This window comes from Ascidiella aspersa, chromosome 7, assembly GCF_963924565.1.
Source record: "Ascidiella aspersa chromosome 7, kaAscAspe10.2, whole genome shotgun sequence".
Taxonomy (NCBI): domain Eukaryota; kingdom Metazoa; phylum Chordata; class Ascidiacea; order Phlebobranchia; family Ascidiidae; genus Ascidiella; species Ascidiella aspersa.
This window is the reverse complement of record NC_139453.1, coordinates 22,662,980-22,681,648: the sequence shown is the minus strand read 5'-3', so window position 1 is coordinate 22,681,648 and position 18,669 is coordinate 22,662,980. Positions and strand designations below refer to the sequence as shown.

The following is an 18,669-nucleotide window of genomic DNA, read 5'->3' as shown; positions in this document are numbered from 1 at the left end:
GCGTGGAGTGCAGTACTATAGGTGTGTGTATCTTTTCACCTGAATTCACTGCATCGCCGCCTTCAAAGGAGGAACGTAAGTTTACCAAGGCTGTTTAAACGTGGACGAACCGCGATTATTGGCAGGTAGGATTCTCCCTACCAATGACTCGCTTGGAGATCAACACAAGGTTGTAGCGTGGGGCAAAGGGTAGATATTCACGCAGTTGATTCGCAAAATAAGGCTGCAGCTCGTTTTAGGCATTTTCAGTCAAGGCTTTTCCTTCGTTCGGTATTTTATCATGTTTTTTTGGCAGTAGGTGGACAACAGGCTTTCTGAATTGTTTACCTGGGCACCGCCTTTTTAGTTTTGCAGTTTACAACGACGAACACGAACTGCATTTTACACGCAAAAAGTGTAAAAGTCACGCAATTTTAAGCCCAAATCAAACAGAGCAAACTTTAGCAACACGAGCAAGCACAAAAGGCCAAAATCACCTTAGTTGCTTTATCAGCAAAGTTACAAGTTTTTGCCATCTCGGAAATGTCAAATGTTCACAATAATCCGAACAAAAGCGTTCCAAATATAAGTGCGTGTGCCTAATAAAGGCTACAACCATTTCACACTCCCTATATAAGTCAATATTAAACAAGCCCGTAACATTACAGGCTGCCACGCCAAGAGGTGGATAATCAGGACATTGTCGCGTGATCCAACCTTTTATGGGATGCTCGCAATTACACCCGAAAAAAGCTGTGCAAAGCCTATTTAATACAAACGATACCGCCGTACATAAAAGGTTGTTAAGGCGCTTGAAAGTTCGTCAAGCAAGCATTTTTGTTGGCAACTCTGTTTGCCTCACTAGGAAAGTGCAAAAGCAAGTACAGTAATGGTATTTGTCATATTTTTGCATGAAAGCTTGAACATTCACGTTTAGGTGTCGCACCACAGTTAATCTTTAAAAAGCTATAAAGCATAGTTTCGTTGTAACTTTATTACGACCAGTGCCGCATCGAAAGCACAAATAAGGTCAAACGATTAAAAAACTTTTGTAGTGAAACACGGGATCGCGCATTTGATCGTCAGTTACCATAAGTTAAGTAAAATACTTATACATAGCAAAGTTATTGATAATTACAGATAATTAATAAAAGTTGTAAAATGCCGAAAATATTAATAAAAACAGAACAGATCAGGTAAAAAAAAAACAGGCAATTAGAAGAAACTCTGGCTTTCTACAAGGTCGTTGTTCCACCTAATGCAAAGTAACGGCTTTTTAATAAATATAAGGTATAATCACACATGGGCCTAAAGCCATAAGTAGATACTGTTGTTTAGGGTTAACGCGCTAATCAAAACAACGTCTCACCAAAGCTCCAAAACAAAGCTCCAACGTTAATGTGATTCAAATGTAATTAAATTCAGTTTTGCTTGGCAATCCTTGAAAATGTAAACCTCGGGATTAAATCTAAAATTTAGCTTAAAAATCCCTAGACCAGTGGTTCTCAACCGGGGTGGAGAGACACCCTGGGGTGCCTTTTCTTATGCTAAAGGGTGACGAGAGGTATTTGAAAATCTCAGTACCCCCTTTGATACAACTCTTTGTGTATAAATGTATAGTAAAAGTTAAATTATATTTTGTATGGATTTGATTGTGTTTTTCCATTGCATAGATCAACGAAATTAACAGCTCGGGTGAAAACTTCGAAAAATCTTCTTGGCGCATTTACTCCCCCGCAGGAAATTTCGGATTTCAAGGAGATTTGCGCGTTAAAAATCAAAATATTAGACGCCCCGTCTCGCACCAGTGGGCAGGCGCACGTGGCGGCCACTCTTAAGGTCAGTTTATCTCGAAGTCAAAACAAAACAGGCCAAGAGCACTGCGGCAAATAAAAAATCGGTGTGACGCAAGCGACATGAGAGACGAACAGGGACAGGTGGCCAGTCTGTCTGGCGAGGTTACTCCCGGTCAAGCTGTTGTGTAATGCTGGCGCTTATTTTAAAACGACGCGGCAGTCGAGTTTTATAAGTGACGAATCTAGGACGTTTCTTTAGGTTTGAGGTCATGAATTTAGACTTGAAAGATTTCAGAAAAATTGTAACGTTTTTTTTGCTTGCTACTGGCTACGTTTGCACGATAAATGTTGTTGCACACGAAATAAAAAAATCTAGTGGATATATATATATATATATGCTATATTTATGTACAATTTTTTAACATCTCCATAAAATAAAGTAAAAATAAAAGTATTCAAAATCAATTTGCGGCCAAGAAGCAGAGATGGGTCGCCAAACACGAATTGAAATCACTAAGTCCTGTAGTGCATCAAATCAAGTTCGACTGCCAACAAAACAACACAGCAACGAGGCCGTTCTCCCGTCCGCCCAAAAGCAGTTGCAGGCATATAGGAACAAAGGCGGGCGGGCGTCCTCGGTTAGCAAACGTGGCTGCAGTGGCGCAAGAGTCAGCGACACCCGGAAAGCCTTCAAGGAGATGGATGGTTGTGGTTGCTTGGTTTAATAAACACGCTGGTGGACATTGAAGGGTATAGGCAACGCGTGTGTGAGACAGCACAATAGGCTAAGCAACTGGCCCCACCCGTTGAGCGGCGCTCTAATTAGTGGCGGCCCTTCTTGCAAAATGCCTATGACGTAGAAGGGATCGCGAGACTTTGGTCGGGCCGCGCGTAATAATCCCTATAGCCAGCTTTTAAATTGTCGTTGTTGCGCTGGTCAGCAAGTTTGATGGCGGTGCGTTGGGGGAGAGGGCGGCGTTAAGCAGATGAACGTTCCTCCGAGTAGCGAATTGTTCGCTTTCCGGTTTGAGCATTATTGGCCGTGTTGGAGGGAATATATATATATACCAGGGGTGGGCAAACTGTTCGACAAGTTAATTAACAAAAGACTGATTTTAATAAAAATTGTGAGTGTTGTTTTGCTATTACCGTTATTATTATTGTGTTGATTATTATTAACGTTTTGTTTTGTTATATCACAATTCTGTTATTATTGCGGCTGGCCTTGCATAATTTACCGTTTTTGTATTGAAATAATTTCAAGGCTCCCTGGTACTTGTATTTTCTGCAAATGGCTCTTCCATTGAATACATTTGCCCACCCATGATCTATACACACTGCAGTACAGTTCATTTCCGCAACGCGAAAGAAATTTAGTGATTCGAAACGTTCAAGATGATACCTACTTCTGTATTGGGTTTGATATTCTTATTACGTATTACTACAACCTGCAACCATTATGCTCCAAAATTTAGCGTACTTAGGGGTTCAAAATGAGAGTTTTTTCACTGAAGTTAGTTGAATGGCGAACGTGAGTTGGAAATATACCTTCAACTGAGAAAAAAATGGATTTTTTTAACATACAAACATTTCGATAAAACACAAAACATAATTACTAGTTTCCGGAGTTCGAAGTGTAACTTCAATTCAAAGAAAAGTGAAATGTTCAACTTACAAACATTTCGAAAAAAACAGAAGGCATAATTACCAGTTTAACGAAAGTGCACCAAAAAACAAATAGTAAACCGAAGTACATAAATGATGAATCCCTAACGCTAAAAACGCGGACCGAATTAAATCGGCTAAGCTAAGCTTTCAATAAATTGGGAGTATCGACATAAAAAGGGTCTTATTTCACATCGTCCAAAACTCTAAATCTTTCGCATTTTACTAAAAATAAAACAAAACAACCGAACATCAAACATGTGAAATTGTTATTCCAACTGAACCAGACTTGGACAACTAGATTTATTTTAGCTTTTCCAAATTAGATTAAAATTAGAACTAGATCGTTTTGAGTTTTCTCAAATTAGATTAGAATTAGAATTACCGAATTTCTAAAAAATCAAATTTCAACTAGAATTTGAACTAGAATCACATTTAATTATTTACAATCAATTTCATTTATTCGCAATTTGTTCTTATAAGAACGCGAATGGTAAATATGTGTGTGTTAATTTTTATGCCTTTTCATTCTTTTTAGACAGCAAAAAATACATACAAGTCGTTCAAACTAAAGAATCCAAAGTAAAATTTTGTGTTTTATATGAGATACTAAAAATGCCTTTGGACAAAGTAGCATTTTTGATAAAATCCGAACTAGAAAAACTAGAATTATCTAGTTGTCCAAGTCTGAACTGAACAAATTAGCGCAAATGGCAAAGGCGTTGGTGTGTTTTCACTTTCTATGTCGGACCGGGCAAACTGCGGCCTAAGAATGGCCCGCCGAGCAACCTAATCCGGTAGATGTTGATGGAGCCGATAACCGATTGCGCAGGAAAAACAAAGGGGAGATTTTGCCCCTCGCCCTCAAGCGTAACTTGCGCGCCTTCGGGAAACGTCGTGTTGCGTTTGATCGAATCGCTTTACAAAATTTCAGCAGCAAAACGTACACCCGGATTTTTTAAAATTGAAGCAAGAAGAAATTAGCGACTGACTGCTTCTAAACACGATTGGCATTTACACTTAAATGACAATTGTGGTGATTTTGGCGTCAACGCCAAATTGCTAAACGCGAATCCCAGATTGCTAAGTTCAATTGATTTGAAATGAAAACAAAGAGCCGTAATCAATAGTATAGTAAAGGTAACAGTATAGGAACTTTTTTCCGACAATGACATGAAAAGTTTGTTTTGAACATGACAGGTTTTACCCTGGTCTACTTTACTTTTGTTTGCGTCGGAAAAAAACGCTTCAAACTTGGTTTACAGCCCTACGCGAAATCGCGATGGTTAATTATCGCAGGATTCGACTGAAATAGTCGCTTTGCTCGAGAGCTTGATTGCGAGTTGCAGCCACTTAATTCTAAGAATTGTCTAATTCGGGAACAACCTGCGTGGCGATGTTGTTGTCGCTAGTAACGGCAATGATCACAAGGCGGTATTGTGTCGATTATATAGAAAGTTTGTACGCAGCAATGGGATGGAACTTATGATCAATCGGGCAGCTGTTAGTTAGCGCATACAAGTCAATGATGGCCCAACACAAAACATGTTACTGTCTTTAAGCTGGCCACAAACGAGTCATTGATTGTTAAAGTCTCGGTAACCTTCAGATTTATCTACCCGCATAGGCCTCGAGCTCCTATCTCGGAATTTATTAACTAATACAGCGTAATGCCACTTCCTTGTTCGCGAGTTGACCGAAACGCCACAAGTGGTTAAAACTTGAAATCATCGCACACTGGGGGAAGGGTGGTGGTATGAAGGTGCGTTTGACTCAAATCTGGCCGCGAGAAACAATGGACGAAAGCGAGATCACGCGCGGAAACGCATCAAGAAGGCATCCCTCACTGTCACACATCGAAACCCGACTGTCGACATCGCATCGCCGAGCACAACAGCACACAGCGTGAAGCACCGCAACGAGAACCGTGTTTACGCCTTCCGCGGTGTCCACTTCGAAAGCTGCTGTACCTTCCTGTTTTCCACGCACGACCGCAAGTATCCCTGCGTATTTTGTCGAGCTAAGAATCGCACCGGGCCTGTGATATGCATACGCGTTTGTCTGCTTAAAAAAACATAGAAACAAAGAAAGGGGATGTCACAAGCCTTTAAAACAGTGGTTCTTTGACTTTTTTTAACGCGGACCCCCATTTTGTTTTGCTTTGCATGGACCAGGGTAGACAATAAATTTTTAGAGATTGCGTCATAAACTGACGTCACAATACAAATAAACTTCAGAAAGCTGCTGTTCCTGGCCAAAAAAATGTGAACGTCAAATGGAGTGTAAATACATTCAGTGCAAAAACGGTTAATTTTTAATTACATTTTTTTCTTAAAACACTTGAGCTCACAAAATAAAAACCTTGGCGAGTGCATTTCCAACTGTTATTCGAGCGGCCATACATTGCACGTTTCAAGCAAATGTGTTCACAGGAGGCTTGTGTTGCACCAATAAGACAACCAAGCGCAACGAGGGGTACCGGAACGCACGGCATATGCAAATTCAGCTCGGGAAAAAATCGAGAAACCGCCACAAAGCGGAATTTGCGGCCAACCAAAAAGTTGCGTTTTGCACGGCACGTCTACAGCAGTCCGGACTCAGGGTGGCTTGCCTGGAAATAGATAGGGTTGCATCGGTGCCTGGGGGGAAGGCAGAGAGGCATGAAGGGGGTCGTGTGTGTGACAGCAACAGAAGATAAATTCCACGTAGCCCGGTTTAACCCGCCCTGATGCCAAATCACCCGCTAATTATCGTCAAATTTCAAAATTTGGGCAATTTTAGTGTTGTGGTCCTTAATGTTTTTGATATCGCAGCACACCTTGCATAAAAACCATTCAGTTGTAACACAAACACTACACTGGAAACGATAAGTTATCTCAGTGTGCATTTAAATGTTAAACGCTCAAAGATTACAAAACTTACGCAGCACACTTGAAAATCTACCGGGCACACCGCAAAACAAATTACGTTTAGGTCAATTTGGTTAAAATTTTAATTCTACAGATCAAAATTTCCTATTTTCTGTCCTTTAAAAGCCCTTCTTAATCTTAAATTACTATTGTTTTTTTGTTTTTTTTATTTCTTTTTTTTAGTTTTTTTTACCGATTGAAATCACTCGGTGTAAAACACTTGTAACATATGTAATTTCAGAAAATTGCCTTGATTCGGCTATACAGCTTTCAAAACGCCTTTTGGCGAAATGCTTATAGAAAATAACAATGGTCGAAGCCATTTTCGGCCAGTAACCAAAATGGGTTTGTGACTTACTTACGTGCGCCACCTAACGGTAAAATCGAATACCTAAGTATGCATACATTATGAGCTACAACAGTGGTTCTTAAACAGGGGCTTGTGGGGCCTGAAAACATTTTGGTTGGGTATGGATATTTTTGTAGTGGTAGACCAAATACATATCCTTAGACATATTTAATAGTTATGGTGGGGCCTGACATTTCTTTTTTTTTTAATAAAACTGGGGCCTGACATTCTTTTTTGAAACAGAAGTGGGGTCGGTATAAAACGTTTGGAAATCCCTGAGCTGGAATATAGGAATAAGCTTGGCTTAATACCCGTTTTTATTTACTAAAATATTTTAGTTAAAGCGTACAAAAATATAACAGTCGGTAGGTCAATAATTAATCAGAATAAAAATTCGTAACATGACCTTCAACAGTTCGGATTTCGCAACGCGCGAAAGGTCCCAATGAAATGTAGAGTAAAGGGTCCAGCAGTCTTCAGCGCAACCAAAAGCACGAGTTGATCATTGAAATATTCCCATACTGAACGATTACTCACTGCAATCGCCATCGGTGAATGAGGGCTGCAAAAGCTGGAAGCTGGGTGCATTTCCTTCTAAAACACGTCATGTTTCAAGGAAATCACGAGCAATGCAGGTTTGGAAACCAGGTCAACGAAAGACAATACGTGCTACAGGTGTCCGATAATATCAGGTCGGAGCCGATACTCGATGCAAAGTGGCAGTATCGGTGCCGATCCGATACTAAACTAATATAGGAATTTAATCCATGATTTGCGGTCCAATGCGGAGATTTCTCCCTTGAAAGGTTAATTTATCAAAAATTTGTAAATCTAGATCTAGATTGTAGAGCAGCCTTTCTTAACCTGGGGTAAATTTACCCCAGGGGGCCCAGGGGGTAAATTTCCTCGTTTTAGTGGGTAAATGAGCTATAAATTATCCACATCATTTGCCGGGACAGAAAAATTTGCCAGCTGTATGTATTGATAGCCTATACTTTCCTAGTTCGTATCAACTGGCAATTCTAAGCTAGCCTTGTAGGGGTATAAATCAAAAAATAGCTCTCGTTTGTCGTTCCCAAAAAGCAAGGGAAGCTGTCGCATTGTATACTACTGATCTAATTTGTTACTTTCGTTTTTTAATCAAGGATCACCATTTTATATATTTGGGGTAAATCTGATATTCATATTTGTTAAACGGGTAAAACATACAAAAAAGATTACAAAATCCTGCTCTAGAGGTAACTGACGTAAACGAAGGTAAGCCTCTTTAACACTGAGGCAAAATTTGGCCGAATAAGCTGAAAAACATACATTTGTAGCTAATTTTATATATTTTGTTAGTTGGAGCATTGTAATGACATGATCGGACAGTTTTTGTATAAAATATTGGGTATCGGTATTGTAATAAATTGTCAAGTATCTGACATCCCTAATACCTTCCATAAATGTAACACTGTACACAGTTAAAAAACCTCGGGCTCAGTTCCTTTCGAGCCTTTTGTGTTTTATTCGCCCTAGTTGGGGCCCACGCCCACGCAAGAGCAATGTTAACTTTGTTAAGGTCCATTTAGATCAGTCGTTCCCTAACCTGGTTTTATTTGATTGTTAGGAAACAGTTTAAAATAGTTTGATGGCGTTTTACTTCACTGACCTATATTTACTAAAACTAAACTATTCAGCTCCAATTGTTCAATTAATCAGCCGAACTTGACTTATACATGATGTATTAAAGAAAGTTACTTGAATACCGCCAAAATTTCTCATGATACAATATTTTAATTCAGTAAGACAAAACTAAATAAATACGTTTGATGTAATATTTTAGTCTATTTTGAGATGAAACGAACTTGAAAAAAACAAAAAAGTAAATTTTACAACAGTCCAGTTTTTGGCAGATATGAATCGTACCTTTCCCGACCCATTTTTAACCCTTCTTGACCCATGTTTGGGTCGAGACCCACACTTTGGGAACCACTGAGTTAGATGGTGCTTTCGTTTGATTGACAAGCGAAATGCTCTGTCAGCCGCTCTGCTCGTTAATGTCGAAAACCGTGTTTCGATTTCCAGGGACAATAAAAGCTTCGTTGTTTTGACGGAGTACCATAAAGTCTGCAGACGCCAATAAAAGACGAAAAAGTGGGCGTGGGCCTACTTTAGCAGCGAATTTCAGAAAGGGGCATAGAGGCAAATAGAAGCGGATTTTTGTAACAATATACGACAAGGGGTCGTAAATTGTCAAAGAAAGTTGTTTTTTGAACGATTATTATTCGTCTGTGACAAAATATATTGTTAAAACCTTGGGTTAATATACAAGACTTCTAACAGTCGTTCAGGAATCAAAACGCCATGACGATAAAAGTTTGAAAGTTTATCCCGAAGTGAAACCTAGCAAAGATCACAACATCTACTATGGGCAAAGCTATACTGAAGCATGTTGGAATTCCAATCTTGTATCACCAAAATGGCGCAAAAACAACTGCGCAGCATTTTACCCCAAAACAAAAAAACAGCGATTTTAACGCATGGAATGCTGGAGGCAGGAAGGCGGAAATCGTCCACATTCACATTAAAGACGAGTCTGCTCCCATACATCTCCCCAGTGGTGAATCTGTCCGTGGTTTGGCTGCCTGTCATTGCGGCAGTTTACGTAAGATAACGTACATCGTTCACCAACGCCCTTCAAGAAGGCGACAGGTTTCAACAACCAGTTATCGCATCCTGAGGGAGCAGTTGTAACCGACGGTTTAACGAAAGAGGCCCCGCGATCGCGCTCATTCATATCGGAAAGGACGAATGATGGAAAAACTATCACTCTGGTCAACTTAAGCAAGTCGAAAAGGCTGCAAATGAAACGGTAAGTTGGTTGCACTAATGGAGTAATGGTAAAGTGATCGAAGTTGCAAAACATTTTTAAACTCATTTATCACACTTCCAATTTTAACGAAGGATGTTTCGAAACACTGTCAATTACCTCGAACGTTTTTCAGCAAAACGTGTTACACAAAACTCAAAAAGAAGAAAAAAATGGCGATTTAAGACAATCGCGTAAACACGGCGGATAAGGCCGTCGATTAACGGAGGTTTGAGGGTAAGGTGTCGAATCGACCCCCTCTAAGATAAATGCGGCGCCCGGGGGCGTGTTTACAGCTGCGGCACACTTGGGCGCGTGCCCTTCCCGGAAGAAGGCGATACGGGCGACGAAAGCACGTGCAAACGGGAGTACAGAGCCTCCGCTCCTCTCTTGAGATATCGCTTCCAGGTATAGAGGCGCCTTGAGAGGGCCATCGCATTAGAGCGGGTCAATTAAAGCGCGAAAAAACAATAGGTCGTAAAATAGTTCGGAATTTCCTCTCTGGCTATAGGAAAGTTCTACTGGCTTGAGCGACGGGGGAACGTGAACGGTCGAAACACTCGCATTTTGCAGGTTTTATGCGTTAAGATTGGAAACCACATGTACCACCAGTGACAATAAAGTACGAGTTGGAGGCTACAAGCAGGTTTTACATGTCTCACATTATTCTATGGTTGAAAAAAAGCCAATATATGCATTTGCACGTTACAGATGATTTTTTTCAATTTACAGATAACAAATGTAAAAGAAGCACATGGACTCAAGAAAAAGCTTTAAAAACAGCTAAAATGTAAAAGCACAATAACACTGAAAAAATACTGAAAAAATATTTCAAGCAGGCCTAAGTGGTATAACATTCCAATAGTGTCATCTCTTATTCTCTATAGTTCATAATACCCGTTAGTTCTGCATATTAAAACTTTCTGATCTTATACCTAACAAAAGCATATCACAAAATCGAATCAGTAATGGACGAAAATACCATTGGATATAAACTATTTTTGTACCACGTCTGTGCTATTCAGATTGAAAAAAATATATTTTAAACCGTATTTATCATAAGAATTGGGATTTGTATGCTTTCAGTGTTTTTAAAAATTATACGTGTTCAGAAGCGATGGAAAAAAAATAACTGTAAACCAGGGTAAAACCAGTGGAACTTTTTTTGCCCGAGAGGGGACTGGAAATGGCGGCCGGAAAACTGTAAAAATATGGAAATTACAAGTAACATTATTAAGCAAATTACAAATCGGTTAGGTTACGAATTGGTAAAATGTCGCTCGAATGCATCGATCTAGACCAGGGGTTCTTAAACTTTTTTTACCACGGGACCCTAAAATTTTTTTGGAGCTCGCGCGGACCACGCTAGGCCAAAAAAATTGAAAAATGACGTCATAAATTTACGTCACAATACAAATAGACTTAAATCTGCTGATTTTGGTCCAAAAATGTGAAAGTGAAATGAAGTCTTATTACAGTCAGTGTAAAACCGTTCTAATTTTAATTAAATTGTTCTCTTTGATAAATTGATTTACTTCTAAAATATACACTAATATTTCAATTATAGGCGTTGATGGACCCCCTAAAACTAGTTCACGGACCCCCAAGGGGTCCATGGACCCCAGTTTAAGAACCCCTGATCTAGACGACTAGAATTATATCTAGTTGTCCAAATCTTGTCTGCCGACAGTGTAAAGAAACAATAGCTGAATGATTGACACGATTTTCTTCAGTAAGAAGTTTTCACTCGTAGAAAACAAAAAAAGGTAATAGCGGCATGTAAGAGATTAAACCTTTCGACTTGCGAAAAAATAAACGTCGGCCGAAACTTCGTATTCCGGTGTGAAAAAGATATTCTCTAGCAAAATTGGCGCAACGGAAAACATCCCAAATCTGAGGGGATTCAGTTGAACGAAAGGGCGCTCGTCTTTTCTGTCGGGATCAGGAACTATTATCGCACGGCGGGAAAACCGCAAGAACAGCGTAAGCGTAAAGTTTGCACGAAACCGTGCGGATTGCGACAGCAACACAAACACAGCGGCGAAACCTGCGAGGCAAGTTTGTTAAACGAGCGGCCTTCGCTTAGCCGAAATCGGATCGGATCAGAGGGTTGCCGCACGCGCCTGGCAACATTGCACGGTCCTGGTGCAGCCCCGTCACGTGTTCAAGGCCGATCGCTCGTCAATGAAAAACCAAAAAACATTAAAAGAAATCGACGGGGCTAGTCCGATCGGATTTGCCGCGGCCGAAACCGCGACCATGTCTCGGCGGCTTTTTCGTGGCGAAATCCCGCCCTATCGCGATGCCACGGAAAAACAAAGATACACCTGCGGGCGACCATTTGGTCGCATGTTGCGCCACCACTGAGCATCCTAGCCTGGCTAGCAACAGCAGTAGAAGTAGTAGAAGAAGCCCTGGGGCCACAAAGTTCGCCGCCAAAGTGTTGAAACTTTGCAGCAGCCGTCGCTTCGCGCGTGTTTACTACGAATTGGCTCAATTCGCGTGTTGTTGTGGTTGGCAGCGGACGCTTGCGACAGAAAGTGCTACCTATCGAAGTTCGCAAGAGCGCAAACGGAAAGCGAGACTCTGCTGCAATCGTTAGTAGGGCGCGAATGCTCCGCGACACCGTCTAGCGGTTATTCACAATTGTACCGGGCGCTGTGAGGTTTGCTTTGCTTTACGTTGACAACACGATAGAACGAAAACAAGCAGAAAAAAGACTACCAGACTGTGACATTTAACAACTTGCCATGAAAAGATTCATCACGTTTTCCAGCGGTAACACGTTTGTTTTGTCGAGTCTTAAATAAACTAGGCTTGTTCAACAAATTAAGGAATAAAACTTTTTTTAATCCATGTGTAATTTGTTGGCGTTTGAGTGTACCTATATTTAATTAAGCGACACTTTATGCCTTTATTACAGTTTTCGACAAAAAAATGGCTTATTCTTGACCACGCAATATCGTAAAGCAGTGTTTCTTAAAGTGGTGAATGGTTCACCCCAGGGTGAATACAATTTTTGCAGGGGTGAACCAGACAAAAGGGGTGAATAAGGGTGAACGAAAGTTTAGGAGCATCCTATAGTCACTAGTAAACAACTTTCTGAATTAAATCGACTACTGAACTGGTGTTTTTTGGTGTTTTTTTTGCTTATTGTATTAGTTAAGTTTGTACTGAGTGTATAAGTTAGGCCTACCTTATGTCCTCTTTTAGGAAGATTTGTCCCCTTTTCTCAAGAAAACTGAATGGTCCTCCGAGGACGCTCAAAAATGTCCTCTTTTTTCCCATTTCTGGTTAGTTGCTTATACTTTTAAAAGACTTTTAGGCGAAAAGTTGTATTTATTTTCAAAAATACTTAAGCCATGAAAGATGCTGAATTGCTGTTTTAAAAAGGGTTTCTAGGGGGGCTCCAAGCAATTCGTAGGGGGGGAGGCGAGCTCTAAGTTAATATTTATTTTTTTTGCAATAATTCTAATGGTATCGTTTTCGTTTTGGTTGTACACCACTCCTACAGCGCTGTACAAACTCTGTTTTTGCCAATTTAACATTAAAACTGCAAAAAAAATTTGCGAGTCTTCTGTTAATTTTTTGTTTACTTTGTTGAGCACAAAGTCTCTTTTGAGTGCCATTCCATGTTTTCATATCATCGAAGGTACAACGGCCCTATTTAATTATAATTTTTCTAACTTATAGATAAACGATAAAAGTCATCCACCGTTTGAACTATTTTTTATCCACATTTTATATAATTGGATAACAGGCTAGCAACAGGGGGACGAAATGTTTTGCGAAAAGCCTCCTGATTGTACAGTTTAGCGCCAATTCAACCAATTAAATCCAATTTTTTTCGCGCTTCGCGCGACCGACAACAAACTTCACTATTTTCATGTTGTCTTAGTGATATTGAATTAAAAAATCCGAATTGCTTTTCGTAGGGGTGCAAGTTATAGGAAAATTACATAGGGTGCCGCTGCTAAAAAAAGGTGTGGATATGGCACGTATTTCTCAAACGAAACAATTCAAACTATCGTTTTACTTGGAGGGAAAAAATGTCCTCTTTTTGGGTGCTAAAAATATGGTAGCCCTAGTATAAGTACAACAATTTGGTGACTTAGTTTTGTGCTTTTGTTGCTTTATATTTCTGGGCTCGAGAAATTGTAGATTTGTAATGGTAAAACTTAGCTTGAGTTGATCAAAAATGGAAACAACTTAGGCCATTTTGTGCTGTTATATATAAGCGAGATAGTTTTATCATATCATTACAGAAGGGTGAATGAAATCTGGAAATAAATGCTAGGGCGAACGAAACTAAAAAAGCTTAATAAGCACTGTCGTAAAGTACAGTTATTGCTGTCTCCTATATAATCTTTCGCGTCTAGATGTACTAATTGATACATGCATGTACCACACATTTAAAACACTTTACCATACACCGCTTACCATAGACTTGGTGAAGGGTCTCGCCAGAAAGAAAGCGGCACGCATAAGCCAGGACGAACTTGACAGCGAGGTGTACATCATGTTGCCTGGGTGCACGCTGTTGCTGGTCACGCCTCGACGATAGAGACGGCGGTTAAGCTCGTTGCTGTTCAACGAGAGGTCAATGTTAATGTGTATAATATACAGTTTGTTTACATTTTGCGAAATTTTAGTTTTTTTATAGTTTGTTACATTTTGCGAATTTCTGTTTTATGAGGGGCTTCTAAAATCTGGAGAAGAGCGAAGTATTGCAATGATAGAGATACGTGAAAGCAACAATAGTACACATTTTGGTATTTAATTACATGTCCGTTATAAATATAATTAAAACCATAAATATAATTAAAAAAATTAGCTGATTTCACCATTGCCTTGTTAGCCATTCCTTTTTCTTCCGGTTAAATAGCAGACTTTGTGAACTTTTAATAAAAATGTTACTAGAAAGGGCCGCTTTAAATTTAATTAAATCCCCAGTTTTTATGAAACATCGCCAAGTTAGTCAACATTTTAGTATTCTTTATATTTACCACCGTTATATAGTTTATTCGTATCAATTTTTAAGTTCACCCACCACGGTAAAACGAATTGGAGCCATAGTTCTGAATCCAAGAGTAGATTTACATTTCAAGGCGTGCGAAAGGTTTGTCAGCTTATAAGTGCTACTCTTTAAAAAATGGGAATAAAAATATTTCGAAGTCAAACTGCAAGTTCAAAGAAATACGTTCAACCTATAAAATCTACCGTAAAAATAAGTGAGCGGCAGAAAGCTGTCTTGTTACGTTCCAGAAAAAAAACAATAAACAACCCACGGCCAAAAATAATTGCTTTCCAGCATCTGTAAAAATAAACCTTTTCCAGGTGCCCGCCAAGTGGCGAAATTGTGTTGCAAGCAAAGGAAAAATGAGCGAGCGCGCGAAAAGGACAGGTCCGGACGTGCCCTCCGTGTTTACCGCGGTTGCTCATGGGCGACGAAGTAAAACTACTACGAGCCGCGATGACGAATCACAACGGCGAAGGCACAAAAACAAAGGCTGATTCCTACGGGACTCGAGGCCACAGCTCGCCCACGTGCTGGACTAATTGGCCTGCGTGAATTGACCGCTTCGGTGAACGCTGCTCAGTCGAGAGGCGATTGCTTTTCTGCTGCTGAAGCAGTATAGTAGAACACTGAAGGATAGTCCCAGGGGACTGTCCCGAATATGCTTTCTCTGTTGAGTGTGGTACTTTAGAGTTAAAAGCGAGCTCGCCGTCGCTGCGTTACAAGGTATCGGGATGACGAGGCTTCAGACAACTTTGTTTACAGTCTGGTGGGCGGCGTTCAATTGCCGGGAAACGCGACAAAAGTTTCGATTATCTAGAATCAAAATTTCCGGTGTCCACTCGTGCCAAATTTATATAGATTTAATGGAAGGGGAAACGATAGGGAGCTAGGTTGACTGGCTAAAGCAGTGGTTATCAAGTGTGCGATGAGGCACAGCGGCGTTTTTGCCACACAGAGGTGGGACTAAGGAAAACAAAGTATGCCACATATAGAATATTGTAGTTTTGAAAACAAAAATCTGTTCCTTTAAAACAGTGGTTCTTAACCTTTTTCCTTGCTGCACCCCTTTCAAATCACCAACCAAGTCTCGCACCGCCTAGAAATTGCTTAAATAACAACAAAAACAGAATTTGCTTAACTAACAAAACTATTGTAATTTTATTTTTTAACTGATAACACAAAAACACTATACCAAACCATGACTTTACATTTAATGGAGCAAAAAAAACAAAATAAAGTAATACATTTTCTGAGTCTGATTCAGCATCCCCACACCCCCTTGGATCAGTTCTCGCAGCCCTGGTTAAGAAACCCTGTTTTAAAACGACATGCAAGATCCAATTAACATCGCACAAAATATTTACTACTGTTATATACGAACTTTGTCACGATTTTTTTTTTAACTTTGTCGCGAAGTGCGTCGCGCGCTGAACCTGATAGAATCATGACTTTTCAAAAAAGATAACAATCATTTTTCGCCTAAAAACTGCTTTACTAACCGATTAAGCTTTCAATGCATGGAAATTTAGTTAACGTTTCGATAACTAGTTTGTGACTTGTGATCTTACCTGAAGAGAATATTGCACAGTTTCGATCGGTTGTATTGCGTCATGTACCAAAATTGTGAAACGGGAGGAGAAAGCTTTTCCAGCGTTGGTTCCTCCATGTCAGGGTACCTTAAAAAACATTTATCAGTAAGGATAAACTTTTGTTAAATATTTATTTTCGTGTCTAGTAAAAAATATTATAAAAACTAATACCGTGTGGTAAAAGAGCTCTACTATTATTCCGCAACGTCAAAAAAAGAAAAATTTGACTGCATAGAAATTGGTTGCGGTTTGGTAAAAGTCTTAGGAAATGGTAAAATATTTTTTTAAGTGTCAAATAAACGTTTTTTCGTACCAAGGAACACCACACACATTACTGTTCCTAATAAACAATTCAAAAAGCCTGAGACAAACTATATCTGTAAATTTCTACCTTAAAGGTGATACTTTTACCAACGATATCTCAGCAAAATGCATTAAATCAAATAAAAAATTGAATAACCCTCATTTGTGTCATTATTTGTTTTGATATCCCCTGTGCACTGTTTTAACGAACTTCGTTTTTCGCGCAAAACATCGTTTAAGGTTTAAGCCAGTGGTCGAAAATGTGGTGCTGAGAGCCTGTCGAACTATATTTTTTGGCAACTTAAGCTGTATGTAAATGAAAAAATTTTCGCGCTTCGCGCGTATATCATTCGTTTTATAGTATGTTTTACATCATGATAAGCAGTGATATGGGCTTAAATGCGCCGTGTAATATTAACCCTAAAATCAAATATCATGACTCCGCCATTGTTTAGTAGTGGGCCTTCAACAGCTCTGAACAGAGTACTTTGGGCTGCGACAAAAAAGTTGCCGACCACTGGTTTAAGCACAACTCGTTCCATAGCGCCACCTGTGGGATTCAGAGGACAGGACAACCACTCGCGCGGGGGCGCTAGCGAGCAAAGATTTCTCGAGCATCTTTGTAAGGTGGAAGTGGCCGACATGGTTGGTGGCGAACGTACGCTCGATGCGATCCTCGGTCAGTTGCCAGGGCAACGCGAACACGGCCGCGTTGAGGATGAGCATGTGGAGCGGCCTGAAAGGAACAACAAAGCATTTTATCGAAACCAAAGCAAAAAATTTGGACCTCAAGACCAGATTTGGAAGCCTTTTTTAAAGTAAAGGTAACATTCACATATCCGAGGACGTTTTTACTCAAAACTTTAAAAATAAGTGTCGTACTGCACTAACATTTTTTAATGGTTTGAAGTCACTCGCATTAAAATCGCTTAAAATAGAAACGCGTAAGTACAGTAACATTAAGATCGATAACAAAAGACAAAGACATAAACGTATCTAGAATATACCTAATTTCATTTAGACGGGTTCACTCAATTCGCTTCACTCCATTTAACTGTTTGGAGTTGGGTTCAAAATTTTTCATTCACATACCTCAGTTGTTCTCAAACTTATTCAGACACAATTTAAGAAATTACTGGCGTACTTTTTTTAAAAGACCTGGGCAGTGGGCACACTATAGCCCGCGGGCCAAATCCGACATGGTTTACTTTCTACATAACACTTTTTTATTAGTAATTTCGGCATGTTTTATTGAATAATTTACACAAGGCATCTCCTTTATTCATAACGCTAACAGCTTGTCAAAACTAAATCTTTCACCCTCTTACAACGGAATCATACTTTATATTATATTGTATTTCGAATCTCCTTTTTAATCCGGCCAGACAAAACATTCAGTGTCTCTCATGCGGCCCTCTGTCAAAAACAATTGCCCACCCCTGAACTAAAATATATTGACATACCCCAATAAGTCTAAGGACACCAATTTTGGGATATCCTAAATGTCATGTCATATTGCGTTGGATGGTGTCACTTTTTTATCACAATGTACATAGACGTTTAACAACAAGAACGAAATACTTGTTCAGATGAATAAAATGACAGACAGAACTCTTGGCATCAAGTTCAAACTGAAAATGTCTACATTTGGATATTTGTGGAACGGCCCGTCTTCTCTGATACATCTTGACCAGCAGGCCTGCTTTAAAAGCTGTTTGAACAATGTGAAACAAAGCGGATATGCGCTGGGTCATAAATTAGTTTTATTGGCTCGACACGAGCAAATGTTGTCGCAGCAAAAGTAACCAGCAAGGCGGTGAATATCAACCTTCAAACAAGAGGAGAAATGATTAACGAGACCGCGGCTAAACAACGGCCTGAAATGTTGAACAAACAGTTGTGCGAGCGATCAATTTGCTCGTTCGTGCAATGAACTGCTGGCATCGTAAACGAAAGAGATGCAGAAACAGTACGTGAAGCAGTTAGCTTGTTTCCTTGCCCAACAGTTAGAAAACAGTTGGTAGTTGGTACTATCGTTTTGCAATTGATTTGACAAACAAGTTTGAGTTACGGGTATAAGACTATAAAACAGAACATGCTAAAAAATTAGGTGGATTAAAAACAACTTTTTTCCAATATCGCAATTAAAATATATATGTTAAGATAAGTACTTATTCTTTACTCGACATTTATTTTTTTGATTTCTGG

General features: G+C 39.6%; 1 protein-coding gene across 1 annotated transcript in view; it reads right to left on the bottom strand.

Annotated features, from left to right (window-relative positions):
- The window catches only part of LOC146138373 (WW domain-containing oxidoreductase-like), a 44,697-nt gene that overhangs the window by 15,346 nt on the left and 10,682 nt on the right, over nt 1–18,669 (bottom strand). Inside the window, exons 7-9 of the mRNA XM_083393456.1 lie at nt 17,012–17,197; nt 16,138–16,245; nt 13,990–14,134 (exon numbers count right to left, since the gene is read on the bottom strand). Of these exons, the coding sequence (XP_083249582.1) occupies nt 13,990–14,134; nt 16,138–16,245; nt 17,012–17,197 (439 nt within the window). The remainder of the gene's footprint in view (nt 1–13,989; nt 14,135–16,137; nt 16,246–17,011; nt 17,198–18,669) is intronic.